This window comes from Bos javanicus, chromosome 22 (genome assembly GCF_032452875.1).
Source record: "Bos javanicus breed banteng chromosome 22, ARS-OSU_banteng_1.0, whole genome shotgun sequence".
Lineage (NCBI taxonomy): Eukaryota > Metazoa > Chordata > Mammalia > Artiodactyla > Bovidae > Bos > Bos javanicus.
The window spans coordinates 15568333-15583350 of NC_083889.1; the positions used below are offsets into that span (position 1 = coordinate 15568333).

The 15018-nt window shown below is 43.1% G+C and overlaps 1 protein-coding gene across 5 annotated transcripts in view; it reads left to right on the forward strand.

Moving 5' to 3' along the window:
- Positions 1–9531: 9531 nt before the first annotated feature.
- The window catches only part of ABHD5 (abhydrolase domain containing 5, lysophosphatidic acid acyltransferase), a 43709-nt gene continuing 38222 nt past the window's right edge, over positions 9532–15018 (forward strand). For 2 of the 5 annotated variants that reach the window (XM_061396158.1, XM_061396163.1), the window contains exon 1: positions 10126–10257. In XM_061396158.1, the coding sequence (XP_061252142.1) occupies positions 10160–10257 (98 nt within the window). In that variant the 5' untranslated portion in view covers positions 10126–10159. The other 3 variants (XM_061396159.1, XM_061396160.1, XM_061396162.1) reach the window with 3 other exon arrangements.

Below are 15018 nucleotides of genomic sequence, written 5' to 3' on the forward strand. Positions count from 1 at the left end.
AGAATCAGCTCCAGCAACAACAGTGAGCAGTAAGATCATTGCTAGTTTTGCACTGACTCGAACAGCATTTTCATGAACTTCGAGCTCACTCACATCACCACAAAGTTCCTCCAGCTGTGGGCATACACAATCATAACATGTTTCAGTGTGGAATCAATGATGGGTGAAAATTGCTCCCTCTGTGCATCCCTGCAGAGTGAAAGCTAAATAAGCCAATTTCCTGAATTACTTAGAACCAAGTATTTATTGCATCACAAACAGATATTTCCCACTTGTCAGAAAATGTAATAGAGCCAAGACACCAATTGCTGTTTGTTTTCTGCCACAAGTGCAGACTAAACAGAATGGATATTCAATAAACTGTGTTAAACTGAAGGATGCATTTTCAAAATGGTAAGGGCGGTAAATAAACAGGCAACATAAATGTCAGAGGGAATTATGGGTATGAACACCTTCTTTCTGCTACTATATAAACCAGCCCCTGTTACAAATGTTCAGTGGCATAATGACTACATAGATGAGTTTTGCTCTTGGAAGTTCAAACACAGAAAGGCAACTGACATTTTCAATGTCAACAATTTGGAGGGCAACATTTTTCCTGATTTATGAGAATGCCTATTATTTCAGCATGAATTGACCAGAAAAAAACCCAGCCAGAATAAAAGGTAAAAGATGTGAAACAGGGTGAGAAAAATCCTTTTAAAAAACACTGATTCTACTGAAAAGGAAAATCTAGGACTCCTCTATTGTAATTAAATGAAGAGGAAGGTGGAGAAAAGGGATACGATGAAAATTCTCTCCCCGAATCATTCTGACTTCAAATCTTCTGGGGCCAAGAGACATGACTATAAACTGAGTGCTAGCCCCTCTGGCTTCTTCTTTCCTCTGTTTCCTGCTCCAGCTGCAATGGCATTTGAGATTGAAATTAGACCATCACCTCTATCACTTCCTTCTCTATCCAACTTTGGGTTTCCTAAGAAGTCATGCAATTATCAGACCTTAGAAGAGGAGCTGGTACAAGCATGGGATTATTTCAACGGTTGCACCTATCTGACTCTGGATCACATGTTTTTGGGGAGAACTGGCCTTGCTGTATGTCTGGATATTCATCCACACATCTGTCTTTCTGGTGTTGGAGACCACTACAAGCCATGGTGACAGAAGAGTGGACAGCGCTGTACAACTCTCACTGTGTCTCGCTTGTGATCTTTCTCTTTATGTGTGCCTGGGCTACTCTTACTCCTCACACCTATCCTTTCCCTACTGCTCAGCTCACTTCCTCTTTGGCACCGGTGTGTTGTGAGAATAGACTTTCTGATTCCAATTTTCCTGTTGTGATGGATTCCTGTAACAGTGGTGTGAACACCATCAAGTTATAAACTTTTTGCCATTCTCAGGACCTAAGCCAAATGCCGTGCTTATCAGTAAATCAGAATGAAAACGAGTGTCACAGTTTGGAATCTGCAGGAAGCAGTCTCTGAGACAGAGTTTAATGTTCAGGGTGTGCCCTCAAGATCACACTGGTGGGAAGGAAGGGAGAAAGTGGGATCGGGTGGAGGGAGAAGTTTGAGCTGTGACACAAGCTCGATAGCCGCAGCCACAGGGAGTTCTGGAGCAGAAATGACTTAGCAGAATTGTTCCACTTTGGGTGCAAATGGTTGGTCCTTTAATATCTCTACCTCCAGTCTTCATTAGCTGTGAGTCTTCCTGAGAAGGACATGCCTTTGATGAGGCGGCCCGCTGTAGCTGATGCGCTCCCTGAAAGGACAGTAAGCTGGGAGCTATTCCACTGAAACTCTCACCGCAGCTGGGGTAGTAAGTCCCTCCGCAAAGAGGGGTTTGAGCACCACATCTCCATGGGCACCGCTACAAATCTCTTAACCCTGAAAAATACCTATCACCATTTACACAGCAGATAGTCTTTATAAAGAGCATGACAGGCTACCTAGTATAAGTAGGTAGTATTAGCAAGTAGGTCACTTATATGTGGAATCTAAAGTGAACCTATTTACAAATCAGAAACACACTCCCAAAGAAAACAAATTTATGGTTACTAACGGGAAGGGGTGCATAAGGGACAAATTAGGAGCTGGGAGCAACAAAAAGAAACTACTATATATAAAAAATAGATAACCAACAAGGTCTAGCTGTAGAGCACAGGGAACTATATTCAATATCCTGTAATAAACGATATGGAAAAGAATATGAAAAAGAATATATATTCTGTTCCCCAGAAACTAACACAACATTGTAACTATACTTCAATTTAAAAAAGAAAAAAATAGTTAAAGGAAAAAAAGAGACTACCAAGTAATACATTAAAAATCATTGGTTAAAAAAAACAAAAAACCATTGGTGATTTCAACAAGTGGTGCTGGGACAACTGGATATCCATAGGAAACAAACGCAAAAACCGTTACCCAAACGTCTCACTTTATACAAATATTAACTCAAAATGGATCATGGACTTAAATGAAACATGACGAAACCATATGACTTTTAGAAAAACACAAAGGAGAAAATTTTAACGATCATAGATTAGGCAAATAATACTTAAACAACACCAAAAGAATAAGCCATAAAACAAATCAATACATTGGATTTCATTAAATTAAAAAAATGTTTTCTCTGTAAAAGCCCATGTGAAAAGGATAAGAAGGCAAGCTGCCTGTAGGAGAAAATTTTTGCAAACCACGTATCTGACAAAGGATTAACAGCTAGAGAATATTAAAAATTCTCAAAAGTCAAGTTCAAATGGGCAAAAGATACAAATGAATAGACATTTCATTGAAAAGAATATACATATGTGTATAAATAAGCATGTGAAAAGATGCTCAAAATCACTAGTTATCAGGGAAATGCAAATGAAAACCACAACGGGACATCATTACTGGTCTACTGGATAGCTAAAACCAAAAAAAAAACAGAACACCAAATATTGGTGAGGATGTGGAGAAAGTAAATCAATTACATTTTGTTGTTGGGAAAAGAAAATGGTACATCTAATCTGGAAAACAGTTAGCAGTTTCTTTTAAAAAAAAAAGAAATATGCAACTATCATGTGACCAGCAATTACACTCCTGGGCATTTATTCCAGAAAAATGAAAACTTAGGTTTCTGCAAACATCTGCACACAAATGTCTATGGCAGCTTTATTTGTATAAGAATATCAAAAAAAGAAAAAGAGAGAGAGAGAGAAAACAACCCAGATGTCTTTCAACACATGGCTGATTAAACTGTGGTGCATCCAACCATGGAAAACTACTCAGCTATAAAAGGAGTGAACTATTATGTTCATTCAATGACAATTAAGAATTATCATAAGAATTATCCAGGGAGTTATTCTGAGAGAAAAAAAGTCAACCTCAAAAGGTTGCACATGGTATGATTCCATTTATATAGTTGAGGGTGGGTGGGTCTGGCCTTTCTCATGTGCACATGTGTGTGTTTGTGTGTGTGTAGTCACTTCAGTCGTGTCCAACTCTTTGCAACCCTATGGACTGTATAGCCCGCCAGGCTCCTCTGTCCATGGGATTCTTCAGGCAAGAATACTGGAGTGGGTTGCCATGCCCTCCAACAGGGGATCTTTCTGACTCAGGGATCAAACCCGCGTCTCTTACGTCTCCTGCATTGGCAGGCATATTCTTTGTTGTTGTTCAGTCGCTAAGTCAGAAAATAAAAATCTGTCTTTGCGACCCCAAGGACTGCAATACACCAGGCTTCCCTGTCCTTCACTATCTCCCAGAGTTTGCTCAAACTCATGTCCATTGAGTTGATGATGCTATCCAACCATCTCATCCTCTGTTGCCCACTTCTCCTGCCCTCAATCTTTCCCAGAATCAGGGTCTTTTCCAGTGAGTTGGCTCTTCGCATCAGATAGCCAAAGTACTGGAGCTTCAGCATCAGTCCTTCCAATGAATATTCAGGATTGATCTGCATTAGGATCAGCTGGTCTGATCTCCTTGCAGTCCAAGGGACTTTCGAAAGTCTTCTCCAGCACCACAATTCAAAAGCATCAATTTTTCAGGGCTCAGCCTTCTTTATGGTCCAATGCTCACATCTGTACACGACTACTGGAAAAACCATAACTTTGACTATATGGACTTTTGCTGACAGTGTGATATTTCTGCTTTTAAATATGCTGTCTAGGTTTGTCATAGCCTTTCCTTCCAAGGAGCAAATGTCTTTTAATTTCATGGCTGCAGTTACCATCCACAGTGATTTTGGAACCCAAGAAAATAAAAATCTGTCATTACTTCCACTTTTCCTCCATCTTTTTGCCATGAAGTGATGGGACCGGATGCCATAAGCTTAGTTTTTTGAATGTTGAGTTTTAAGCCAGCTTTTTTCACTTTCTCCTTTCACTCTCACCAAGAGGCTTTTTAGTTTCTTTTTGCTTTCTGCTTTAGAATGGGATCATCTGCATATCTGGAGTTGGTGATATTTCTCCTGGCAATCTTGATTCCAGCTTGTGACTCATTTGAAATGCCTGGCATTTCACATGATGTATTTTGCATATAAGTTAAATAAACAGGGTGACATTATACAGCCTTGACATACTCCCTTCCCAATTTTGAACCAGTCAGTTGTTCCATGTCTGGTTCTACCTGTTGCTTCTTGACCTGCACACAGATTTCTCAGGAGACAGGTAAGGTGGTCTGGTATTCCCATCTCTTTGTAGTGATCCACAGTCAAGGGCTTTAGCGTAGTCAGTGAAGCAGATGTTTTCCTGGAATTCCCTTGTTTTCTTTATGATCCAATGAACGTTGTCAATTTCACCTCCGGTTCCTCTGACTTTTCTAAACCCAGCTTGTACTGCTCAGTTCATGTACTGCTAAAGCCTATTTGAAGGATATTGAGCATAACCTTGCCAGTATGCAAAATGAGTGTAATTGTGCAGCAGTTTGAACCTTCTTTAGCACTGCCTTTCTTAAAGACTGGAATGAAAACTGATCTTTTCCCAATCCTGTAGCCACTGCTGAGTTTTATAAATTTGCTGACATACTGAGCACAGTACTTTAACAGCATCATCATCTTTTAGGATTTGAAATGGCTCAGCTGGAATTCTATAACCTCCACTAGCTTTGTCTGTAGTAATGCTTCCTAAGGCCCACTTGACACCACACTCCAGGATGTCAGGCTCCAGGTTAGTGACCACACCATTGTGGTTAATCCAGGTTATTAAGACTTTTTTATGTAGTTCTTCTGTGTATTCCTGACCTTTTCTTAATCTCTTCTGCTTCTGTTAGGTCCCTCCCATTTCTGTCCTTTATTGTGCCCATCCTTTTAGGAAATGTTCCCTCAATAGCTTCCATTTTCTTGAAGGGATTTCTAGTCTTTCCCATTCTATTGTTTTCCTCTATTTTCCTTTGCATTGTTCACTTAAGAAAGCCTTCTCATCCCTCCTTGCTATTTTTTGGAACTCTGCATTCACTTAGGTATATCTTTCCCTTTCTACCTTGCCTTTCACTTCTCTTCTTTTCTCAGCTACTTGTACAGCCTCCTCAGATAACCACTTTGCTGTCTTCCTTTTTTTTTTCCCCTTTGGGATGGTTTTGGTCACCACCTCCTGTGCAACATTACAAACCTCTATTTATAGTTCTTCAGGTACTCTATCTACCAGATCTGAAAGTGTGGAAGTCAAAGTTGCTCAGTCATGTCCAACTCTTTGTGACCCCCAGGAGCCTGTGTGGCTCCTCCTCCTGTCCATGGAATTCTCCAGGCCAGAATACTTGGGTGGGTAACCATTCCCTTCTCCAGGGGATCTTCCCAACTCAGGGATTGAACCCAGGTCTCCCGCATTGCAGACAGATTCTTTACCATCTGAACCACCAGGGAAGCCCCAGATACTGGAGTGGGTAGCCTATCCCTTCTCTAGCAGATCTTCCCAACCCAGGAATCAAACTGGGGTCTCCTGCATTGCAGGCAGATTCTTTACCAGCTCAGCTACCAGGGAAGCTCCTGAGCTACCAGGGAAGCCAGATCTAATCCCTTAAATCTATCCATCATTTTCACTGTATAATCATAGGGATTTTATTTAGGTCATCTCTGAATGGCCAAGTACTTTTCCCTACTTTCAATATGAGTCAGAATTTTGCAATAAGGAGCTCATGATCTGAACTACCGCCAGCTCCAGGTCTTGTTTTTGCTGACTCTATAGAGCTTATCCATCTTCAGTAGCAAAGAACATAATCAACATGATTTTGGTATTGACCATCTGGTGAGGTCCATGTGTACAGTTGTCTCTAGTGTTATTGGAAGAGTGTGTTTGCTATGACCAGTATGTTCTCTTGACAAATCTCTGGTAACCTCTGCACACTTTATTTTGTATCTAAGGCCAAACTTGCCTGTTACTCCAGGTATCTCCTGACTTCCTACTTTTGCATTCCAATCTGCTAAGATGAAAAGGACATCTTTTTTTTGGTGTCAGTTCTAGAAGGTCTTGTAAGTTGTCATAGAACTGGTCAACTTCAGCTTCTTCAGCATTAGTGGCACAGACTTGGATTACTGTGATGTTGAATGATTTGCCTTGGAAGCAAACCAAGGTCATTCTGTTGTTTTTGAGATTGCACCTAAGTATTGCATTTCAGATTCTTGTTGACTGTGAGGGCTACTCCATTTCTTCTAAGGGATTTTTGCCCACAGCAGTGGACGTAATGGTCATCTGAATTAAATTTGCATATCCCCATCCATTTTAGTTCACTGATTCCTAAAATGTCGATGTTCATTCTTGCCATCTCCAGCTTAACCACATCCAATTTACCTCAATTCATGGACCTAACATTCCAGGTTCCTATGCCATATTTTTCCTACAGCATCAGACTTTACTTTCACCACCACACATATCCACAACTGAGCATCATTTCCGCTTTGGCCCAGACTCCTCATTCTTTCTGGAGCTATTAGTAATTGCCCATTGCTATTCCCCAGTAGCATACTGGAAACTTCTGACCTGAGTGGGGGCGGCGCTCATGTTCTGGTGTCGTATCTTTTTGCCTTTCCATACTGTTCATGGGGTTCTCATGGCAAGAAAACTGGAATGGTTTGCCATTCCCTCCTCCAGTGGACCACGTTTCATCAGAACTCTTCACTGTGACTTGTCCATCTTCGGTGGCCCTGTGTGGCATGGCTTATAGCCTCATTGAGTTACGGAAGCTCTTTCACCACGACAAGGCTATGATCCATGAAGTGCTCTCCCAACATAATATCTGCTTAGTCAAAGTAACTGGTGAGAAGGTCACCAGAAAGAAGTGGATTTGGAAATAGGGCAACAGGTTGGCCTGGAACACTGTGGGATGAGCTGTTAGATCACCATCAAAGTACAGGGAGGTAATGATGGAGAAGTTCTGGCCCAAGCAGTGACTGAGGTTGGTATAGGAAGGACTGCCCAGCTATAAATTGCATCAACAGATTTTGTGCCTCCCAAGAAGACACAGTCCGGGAACTCCGGGGTGGTGTGGAATTAAAAATGGAGCAGCAGGATTCCTCCACTACAAGCAGCACCCAGAGGCCGGGTAGATGGCTAATTCCAGCTTGGATGTGTTGCCATGGTCACAGACTGCTCCACCACCAGCAGGAGAAAGGTGATGCTACCCCCAGAGTGGGGGAAGATCACAAACTCCCACAGCTCTGTATCAGTTGTATAACTGATACACTGCTGTATCAGTTGCTGAATAGATTTAAGTATTGGATCAATGGTGATTTAATTTTTTTTTTACTGTGCAGCAGCCATAGGCATCTATGAGAGCAGGCTTCAGGTCCATAAAGTCTTGTGGGTGCGTACTTGCCAGTTCAACTTTCTGAAGGTGCTGCAGGACTTGCTTTCATATTCTTAGGTTTGATACTGGACTCAGTACCACAGGACTGGGACTGTACTTCATGCAAGAGAGTCCTCAATAACCAGTCTGGCCCTTACAGAAAGAGATGCCCTCAGTATAGATATGGTCTGATAGATGGAGATGTTAGAGAGTCAGTTTCTGCAAACACACTGCAAGTCTCTAGCAATATGCTGAATTCCTGGGACAAGGCTTTTATATGTTCTTCTCTTCCCTAATGTAGTTATCAATTGGATCAGATATAATAAAAATACTTATCAGTTATTGATATGCCCCAAAAGATAGTAAGTTGCCATTTCCCCCCTCAATTACAGAGGACACCATCCCTATCCTCAAGGAGTTCCAGTGTAGTTGGAAGAATATTCAATAATGTCTATTAAAAAGTCACAACAATTAGACAAGGCTGAGAATCTGAATACCAGATGAGTGCCAGAAACTCTCTGGGCTGGGCGGCTTAGAGGAGAGAGAAAGAGGCTACAGAGAGAGAGTAGAATCAGGGAAGGAGAGCGAGGAACTGCATCTAAAATAAAGGGTAATATATTACAGTGTGTGCGCGATGCATGCTAAGTTGCTTCAGTCAGGTCCAGCTCTTTGTCACCCTATGGACTGTAGCCCGCCAGGCTCCCCTGTCCATGGGATTCTCCATGCAAGAATAGTGGGGTGGGTTGGCATCTCCTCCACCAGAGGATCCTCCTGACACAGGGATCAAACCTGTGTCTCCTGGGTCTCCTGCATTGGCAGGTAGGTTCTTTACCACTACGGCCACCTGGGAAGCCCAAAATATTAGAGTAGGTTCCATGAAGCGGGAGCCTTATTTCAATCCATTGTTTCTTAGTGCCTAGAAGAGAGTGGTGGGATGGCATCATGGACTCAATGGACATGAGTCTGAGCAAACTCCCAGAGATGGGTAAGGACAGGGAAGCCTGGAGTGCTGCAGTCCATGGGGTCGCAAAGGCTGAGACACCACTGAGTGACTGAACAAAACAACAAAGAACAGAGTGGGCACATAGTGGGCAAATGGTAAATAGGAAAGAATGAGCGGTAGGCAGTGATAGCAATACAAACGCAGGCAGTATCTGATGGCTAAAAGACTTGAAAGCAGGTCAAGAAATTTTGATTTTTACATTCGTGATGTCCCCTCAAGAACTCTTAAGTATCTAAACGCTGACTCTTCTCACCCCTCCCTTGTGTACAGAGAGCGGGGATGGACGGGGGCTGCTGGTAGTGGTCACTCCTGTAACTCCAGGGTCTGGAGTAGTGCCCCGCATTATCAATGAATAGCGACTGACTAAAAGGTCAGTCGCCCTCTCCCTCTGGCCACCCACCTGCGGGCAAGGGCCGGCCACAGGCCACTCAGCTCCTCCACCAAACCATTTCCATTCGAGAATGCAACATTTACTGAATGCTAGCCGGGCTCTTTCTGGGCAAGTCGCGCCTCAGTCCCCAAGGTACTGCTAGGTACTAGTCCAGTGCCCAGCACTTGACATTCAAAATCAGCGGATGATGCATTAATACAGTCATTATTGAAGCTGGTTACCACCTAACGCTGCCGGACGAGTCTCACCGGTTTCCTGCAGGTGTACGGTCCCGCCTAGCGCTCAGAGCAGAGCGCGTCAGACAAGATGACGCCGGCGTGGCTGGTGGGTGGGGCGGCATGGCCCGGCACGCGCACGCGCGCTACCGCGCCGTCCTGTCCTGCGAGTGGGCGGGCGACGCATGCGCGGGCGGCAGCCTTAAGGCGGCCGCGGCCCCAAGCATCTCAGTCGGCCTGTCAGCCGGCTAGGAGGTACTGTCTGACAGTGGCGCGGCAGCCATGGCGGCAGAGGAGGATGGGGTGAACTCGGCGGACGCGAGCGAGAGGTCAGTGCAGCGGGGGCTGCGTCTGGCTCGGGCGCGCGGGCAGTGCTAAGGACTCTAACCTGCCCGGTCGTTCGGTTGTCCCTCCCCGGCGCGAATCCGCGCGGCGCGGGGAAGAGAAGCCTCTGGCCCCGCACTGCCCTCAGCGGGCGCCCTTCGGGTCTGAATGTGACCCCGGCTGCGCCAGGAGGCCGCTTGACCCCCACGCCGACGGGTACCGCGGGGTCGTGTGAGCGGCTCCGCCGGGCGGCCGCGGGAATGGCTGGGCACCCAGCCCTGCTGAGGTCAGTTTTGCGGCAGAGACGGCTGCGGAACCCAGCCCTGCGCCAGCTGTACCCACGGGCGCTGAGCGGCGTCGCTGCACTTGACTCGAATCGGGAAACGGCCGAGTCACTCTGTCCGCTTCTGAGCGCGGCTTCCGACCTCAGTTAAGCGCTGCGCTCGGCGCAGCCGGGAGCGAGGGTGAAATGCAGTCCGGCTGGGTGTCTCCGGAGCCTGAGGAAGGGGCGGCGCTTCCTCGGAGCAGTGGTGGACCGAGAGTCCAGGTTCACCCCAGAAGCCGCGGGTCGGAAGGGGCTGTCGGGGGGAGGCGGAACGCAGAGTAGGGGAAAGGGGCTGGGGGAGTGAGTCTAAGGCTTTAGTTTCAGAAAATGTGTAATTTACCCGATAGTTTACAGAAAGAAAGTTAACACGATATGGATAGCAAGTTCACTCAATGATCTTTCAAACAGAGATCTTCCTTTGCTTGCAAGTGTTGTGGTTTTACTGGAGAAATGTGTGTGTTTGCTCTTCAGAAGACACATGTGTAGAAACCTTTATGAAAGTGGGAGAAAGATGTCTAGTGGGAAGCTTTTCTAAAGAAATTTTATTCATTGAAGTACAAGTGATTTGCTATATTGTGTTCAGGTGTACATTAAAGTGATTCAGTGCAGGAAAAAAAAACATATATATATATATTCTTTTCAGATTCTTTTCCATTATAGGTTATTACAAGGTATTGAAAATAGTTCCCTGTGCCGTACAGTAGGTTCTTGTTTATCTGTTTTATTTATAGTGGTGTGTATCTGTTAATCCTAAGCTCCTAATTTATCCCTCCTCCCTTTCCCTTTCGGTATTCATAAATTTGTATTCTATATTTGAGTCTGTTTCTGTTTGTAAATAAGTTCATTTTTATCATTTTTTTTTTAAATTTCACATGTAAGGGATATCCTGTGATACCTGTCTTTGATTTTGTTCCGTTAGTATGGTGATCTCTAGGTCCGTCCATGTTGCTGCAAATGACGATTTTTCATTCTTTTTTTAAGGTCAGTGTTCCCTTGTGTGTATGTGTGTATATACGTACACCACATTTTCTTTATTCATTCATCTGTTGATGGACATTTAGGTTACTTTCCTGTCTTCCAGGACTTATAAATAGTGCTACTGTGAATATTGAGGTGCATATATCTTTTGAAATTAGAGTTTTCATCTTTTCTAAATATATCCCCAGGAGTGGGATTGCTGGATCATATGTTCTTTTTAAGGAACCTCCATGCAGTTTTCCATAGTGGCTGCACCAGTTTACATTCCCATCAACAGTTAGAAGGGTTCTAATGAGAAACTTTTTGATATACAAATATATTGTTTATCTTATTGTTTTCTATCTATAGTTTCATGCACTTGGCAGTAGATGAAGAGCAGTTAATTAGTGGAAAAATTACATTGCTATGAACATTATTGTATTATTTCTCAAGGCCAATCATTCAGATTGGAAAGTAAATAAACTTATATGCTAATCCCCCTATGTGTTTAATATTTTGACAACAGTTCTACTTCAGATGCTGGGAGAAATTTGCGTTATGAAACATAACCTAAATGACAGAGGATAATATAAAGTCCCATGATAGATGGGGTGTTTGGAAAGATGACAGAAGGGAAAAGTTGTGAAATACTAGAAACTAGGTTCTTCCCTTGACTTTTGGTTATGAGTCACTCACTTCACTTCACAAATCTGTTGTTTTGGTTTTTGATGAACTTACTTGTTGAGGAAAGGTGCCTAATGTCATGTGATCACAAGTAGGAACCTGTTAGCTTATCACCATCTAGTTCGTCACATTTTTGGCTCTGAGACTACTTTTATGGGGTCTCTTTGGCCTCCATGTTGTTGGGAGGCTTGCGAGTCCAGGGCACAACCAGGAAAGGAATTTGCGGTTTTGGTTGACAGCAGGAGGTCCCTGTAGATAGACTGTAAACTATCCTTAGCAGCTGACCAGTCATAGGCCCTTGCTGGAGGCAGACCTCTTTGGTGCTCTTGATGATACACTTGAGCAGTATCCAGTATATAAGCTGGTGTGGCCTTGTGAACTCTACTAATCAAGTACCTGCTTATGCTGGGTGTTCCATAATGTATTCATATTAAACCTTAAGGTTGAACCTATGTGCTAGGTATTACTGTACCCATTTTTCAGGTGCGACTGCAGCTGGCACTCCACCAGTGAGTAGTGGGAGTAGATTGGAACTCCCTGGGTATCGGGATTTAGTCTAAGGAGCTTTCCCACATCTCTGCTTGCTTCTCACTGGGATTGGGCTTACTAGGATGTTTAGTTCTTATTTCCTTTGCTTCACTGATACTTTGTTATTTAGTCCCTCATTGATACAGAGCTCACTTTAATTTTTTTTTTTAATTGGTTAATCAGCAGTCGAACTGTCCCAAGAGCAAAATGGATTGTGAAAAAATTGAAGTCTTTGAATCAAGTTCCTTATTCTTAAGACATTTCAGGTTTAGATGGGGCAATGATATTAACAAAGGAAACAATTATAAAACGGTCATTTGAAGGCTTTTTGTTCTTCACTTGCTAAATCATGTCCAACTCTTTGCAATCCTTTTAACTGTAGCCCCCCAGGTTCCTCTGTCCATGGAGTTTCCCAGGCAAGAATACTGGAGTGAGTTGCCATTTTCCTTCTCCAGGGGGTCTTCCGGACTCAGGGATCAAACCCACATATCCTGGTTTGCAGACGGATTCTTTACCACTGAGCCATGCTGAGAAGCCACAAAGGCTTTTTGGAACATTTGATTCTTATCCTTTCCTTCCTAGTGTAGACGGGCATGCCTTGGAGCCATTTGGTTTTCAACATCTAATTCTTTTCAGTTGCAGTACAGTTGAGAAAGCAATATGTAACAAGAGTTAGATAGACGTCTGTTAATTACTGCAAGGTTTGTCCCAGAGAATGTTTACGTATCAGTTGGGTTTAGAGGAAAGCTGTCATGGAATTGCCTGGTTGCAGAGTAGACCATAGACTAGCCAATTTGCAGTGGTGGTCTAGAGTTATTGCTAAAATTTCAGGAATTTTGCCAACAGTTGGCAACTTGAAATCAGTCATGGTGGTTGTGCTTACATCATGGAAATCATCAAATAGTATCAATAAGGGATTTTTCCCCCTTCCTCTCCAGTTGGGTTTACCCTTCTGGATTTTCATTAGAGTTTGATTGTGGTTTTTTGCCTTGGAGATAAGATAGAGAAATCCACTCTCCTATCTTTTAAAAGACTTCTCAGATCAGTGACCCCTCTCTGTTGCCATCTCCCCTTTCCAAATCCTTACCTCTTGACTTCTTAAAAATCACAGAACTCCTCAGTGTCACATTCCAGTGGACTTCTATTTTTCTTAATACTTACCTTTCTTGGGTCCTTTTTAGTGTTTGACACTAAAGATAGCTACTCCCTTTGGAGACTTTTATCAGACATTCTAATTCTTATGACATTTTGCTTCTTGTCTTACCTGAGACCAGTAGTTAATTTTGTTTTTTACCCCCATTCACTCTGAGATTCTGTCTCCGTCTGTGTTTTCATTGTGTTGTTTACTCACAACTGCTTGAGCTATCCTGTCTGTAGGGAGGGCTCAGAATTCCTTAGGATGAAGCCTTCTTCAGTACTCTAGTAATGTTTCTAATTGCATATCAAAATTGCGTATCAAATTGTGTATCTAATTGCGTATCAAATTGTGTTTGCAACTGGTTTCTCAAATGTAACAAGTCCCAACCAGGATCTCATTTGCACCTCCTTCCCTTGAACTAAACCATACAAAAAGCTCAGTGTGTCTCCTTGACTTCCTGTTTTTGTTAGGGTACTTAGGTATTACCCAGATAATCACAATGGTGTGATCACTCACCTAGAGCCAGACATCCTGGAATGTGAAGTCAAGTCGGCCTTAGGAAGCATCACTACGAACAAAGCTAGTGGAGGTGATGGAATTCCAGTTGAGCTATTTCAAATCCTAAAAGATGATGCTGTGAAAGTGCTGCATTCAATATGCCAGCATATTTGGAAAACTCAGTAGTGGCCACAGGACTGGAAAAGGTCACTTTTCATTCCAATCCCAAAGAAAGGCAATGCCAAAGAATGCTCAAACTACTGCACAATTGCACTCATCTCACACGCTAGTAAAGTAATGCTCAAAATTCTCCAAGCCAGGCTTCAGCAATACGTGAACTGTGAAATTCCAGATGTTCAAGCTGGATTTAGAAAAGGCAGAGGAACCAGAGATCAAATTGCCAACATCCTCTGGATCATCGAAAAAGCAAGAGAGTTCCAGAAAAACATCCATTTCTGCTTTATTGATTATGCCAAAGCCTTTGACTGTGTGAATCACAACAAACTGTGGAAAATTCTTCAAGAGATAGAAATACCAGACTACCTGACCTGCCTCTTGAGAAATCTGTATATAGGTCAGGAAGCAACAGGTAGAACTGGACATGGAACAACAGACTGGTTCCAAGTAGGAAAAGGAGTACGTAAAGTTTGTATATTGTCACGTTGCTTATTTAACTTACATGCAGAGTACATCATGCGAAATGTCAGGCTGGATGAAGCAGAAGCTGGAATCAAGATTGCCGGGAGAAATATCAATAACCTCAGATAGGCAGATGACCCCACCCTTATGGCAGAAAGTGAAGAACTAAAGAGCCTCTTGATGAAAGTGAAAGAGGAGAGTGAAAAAGTTGGCTTAAAGCTCAACATTCAGAAAACTAAGATCATGGCACCTGGTACCATCACTTCATGGCAAATAGATGGCGAAACAGTGGAAAGAGTGGCTGACTTTATTTTTTTGGGCTCCAAAATCACTACAGATGGTGACTGCAGCCATGAAATTAAAAGACACTTGCTCCTTGGAAGGAAAGTTATGACCAACCTAGACAGCATATTAAAAAGCAGAGACATGACTTGCCAACACAGGTCCATCTAGTCAAAGCTATGGCTTTTCCAGTAGTCACGTATGGATGTGAGAGTTGGACTATAAGGAAAGCTGAGCACCGAAGAATTGATGCTTTTGAACTGTGGTGTTGGAGAAG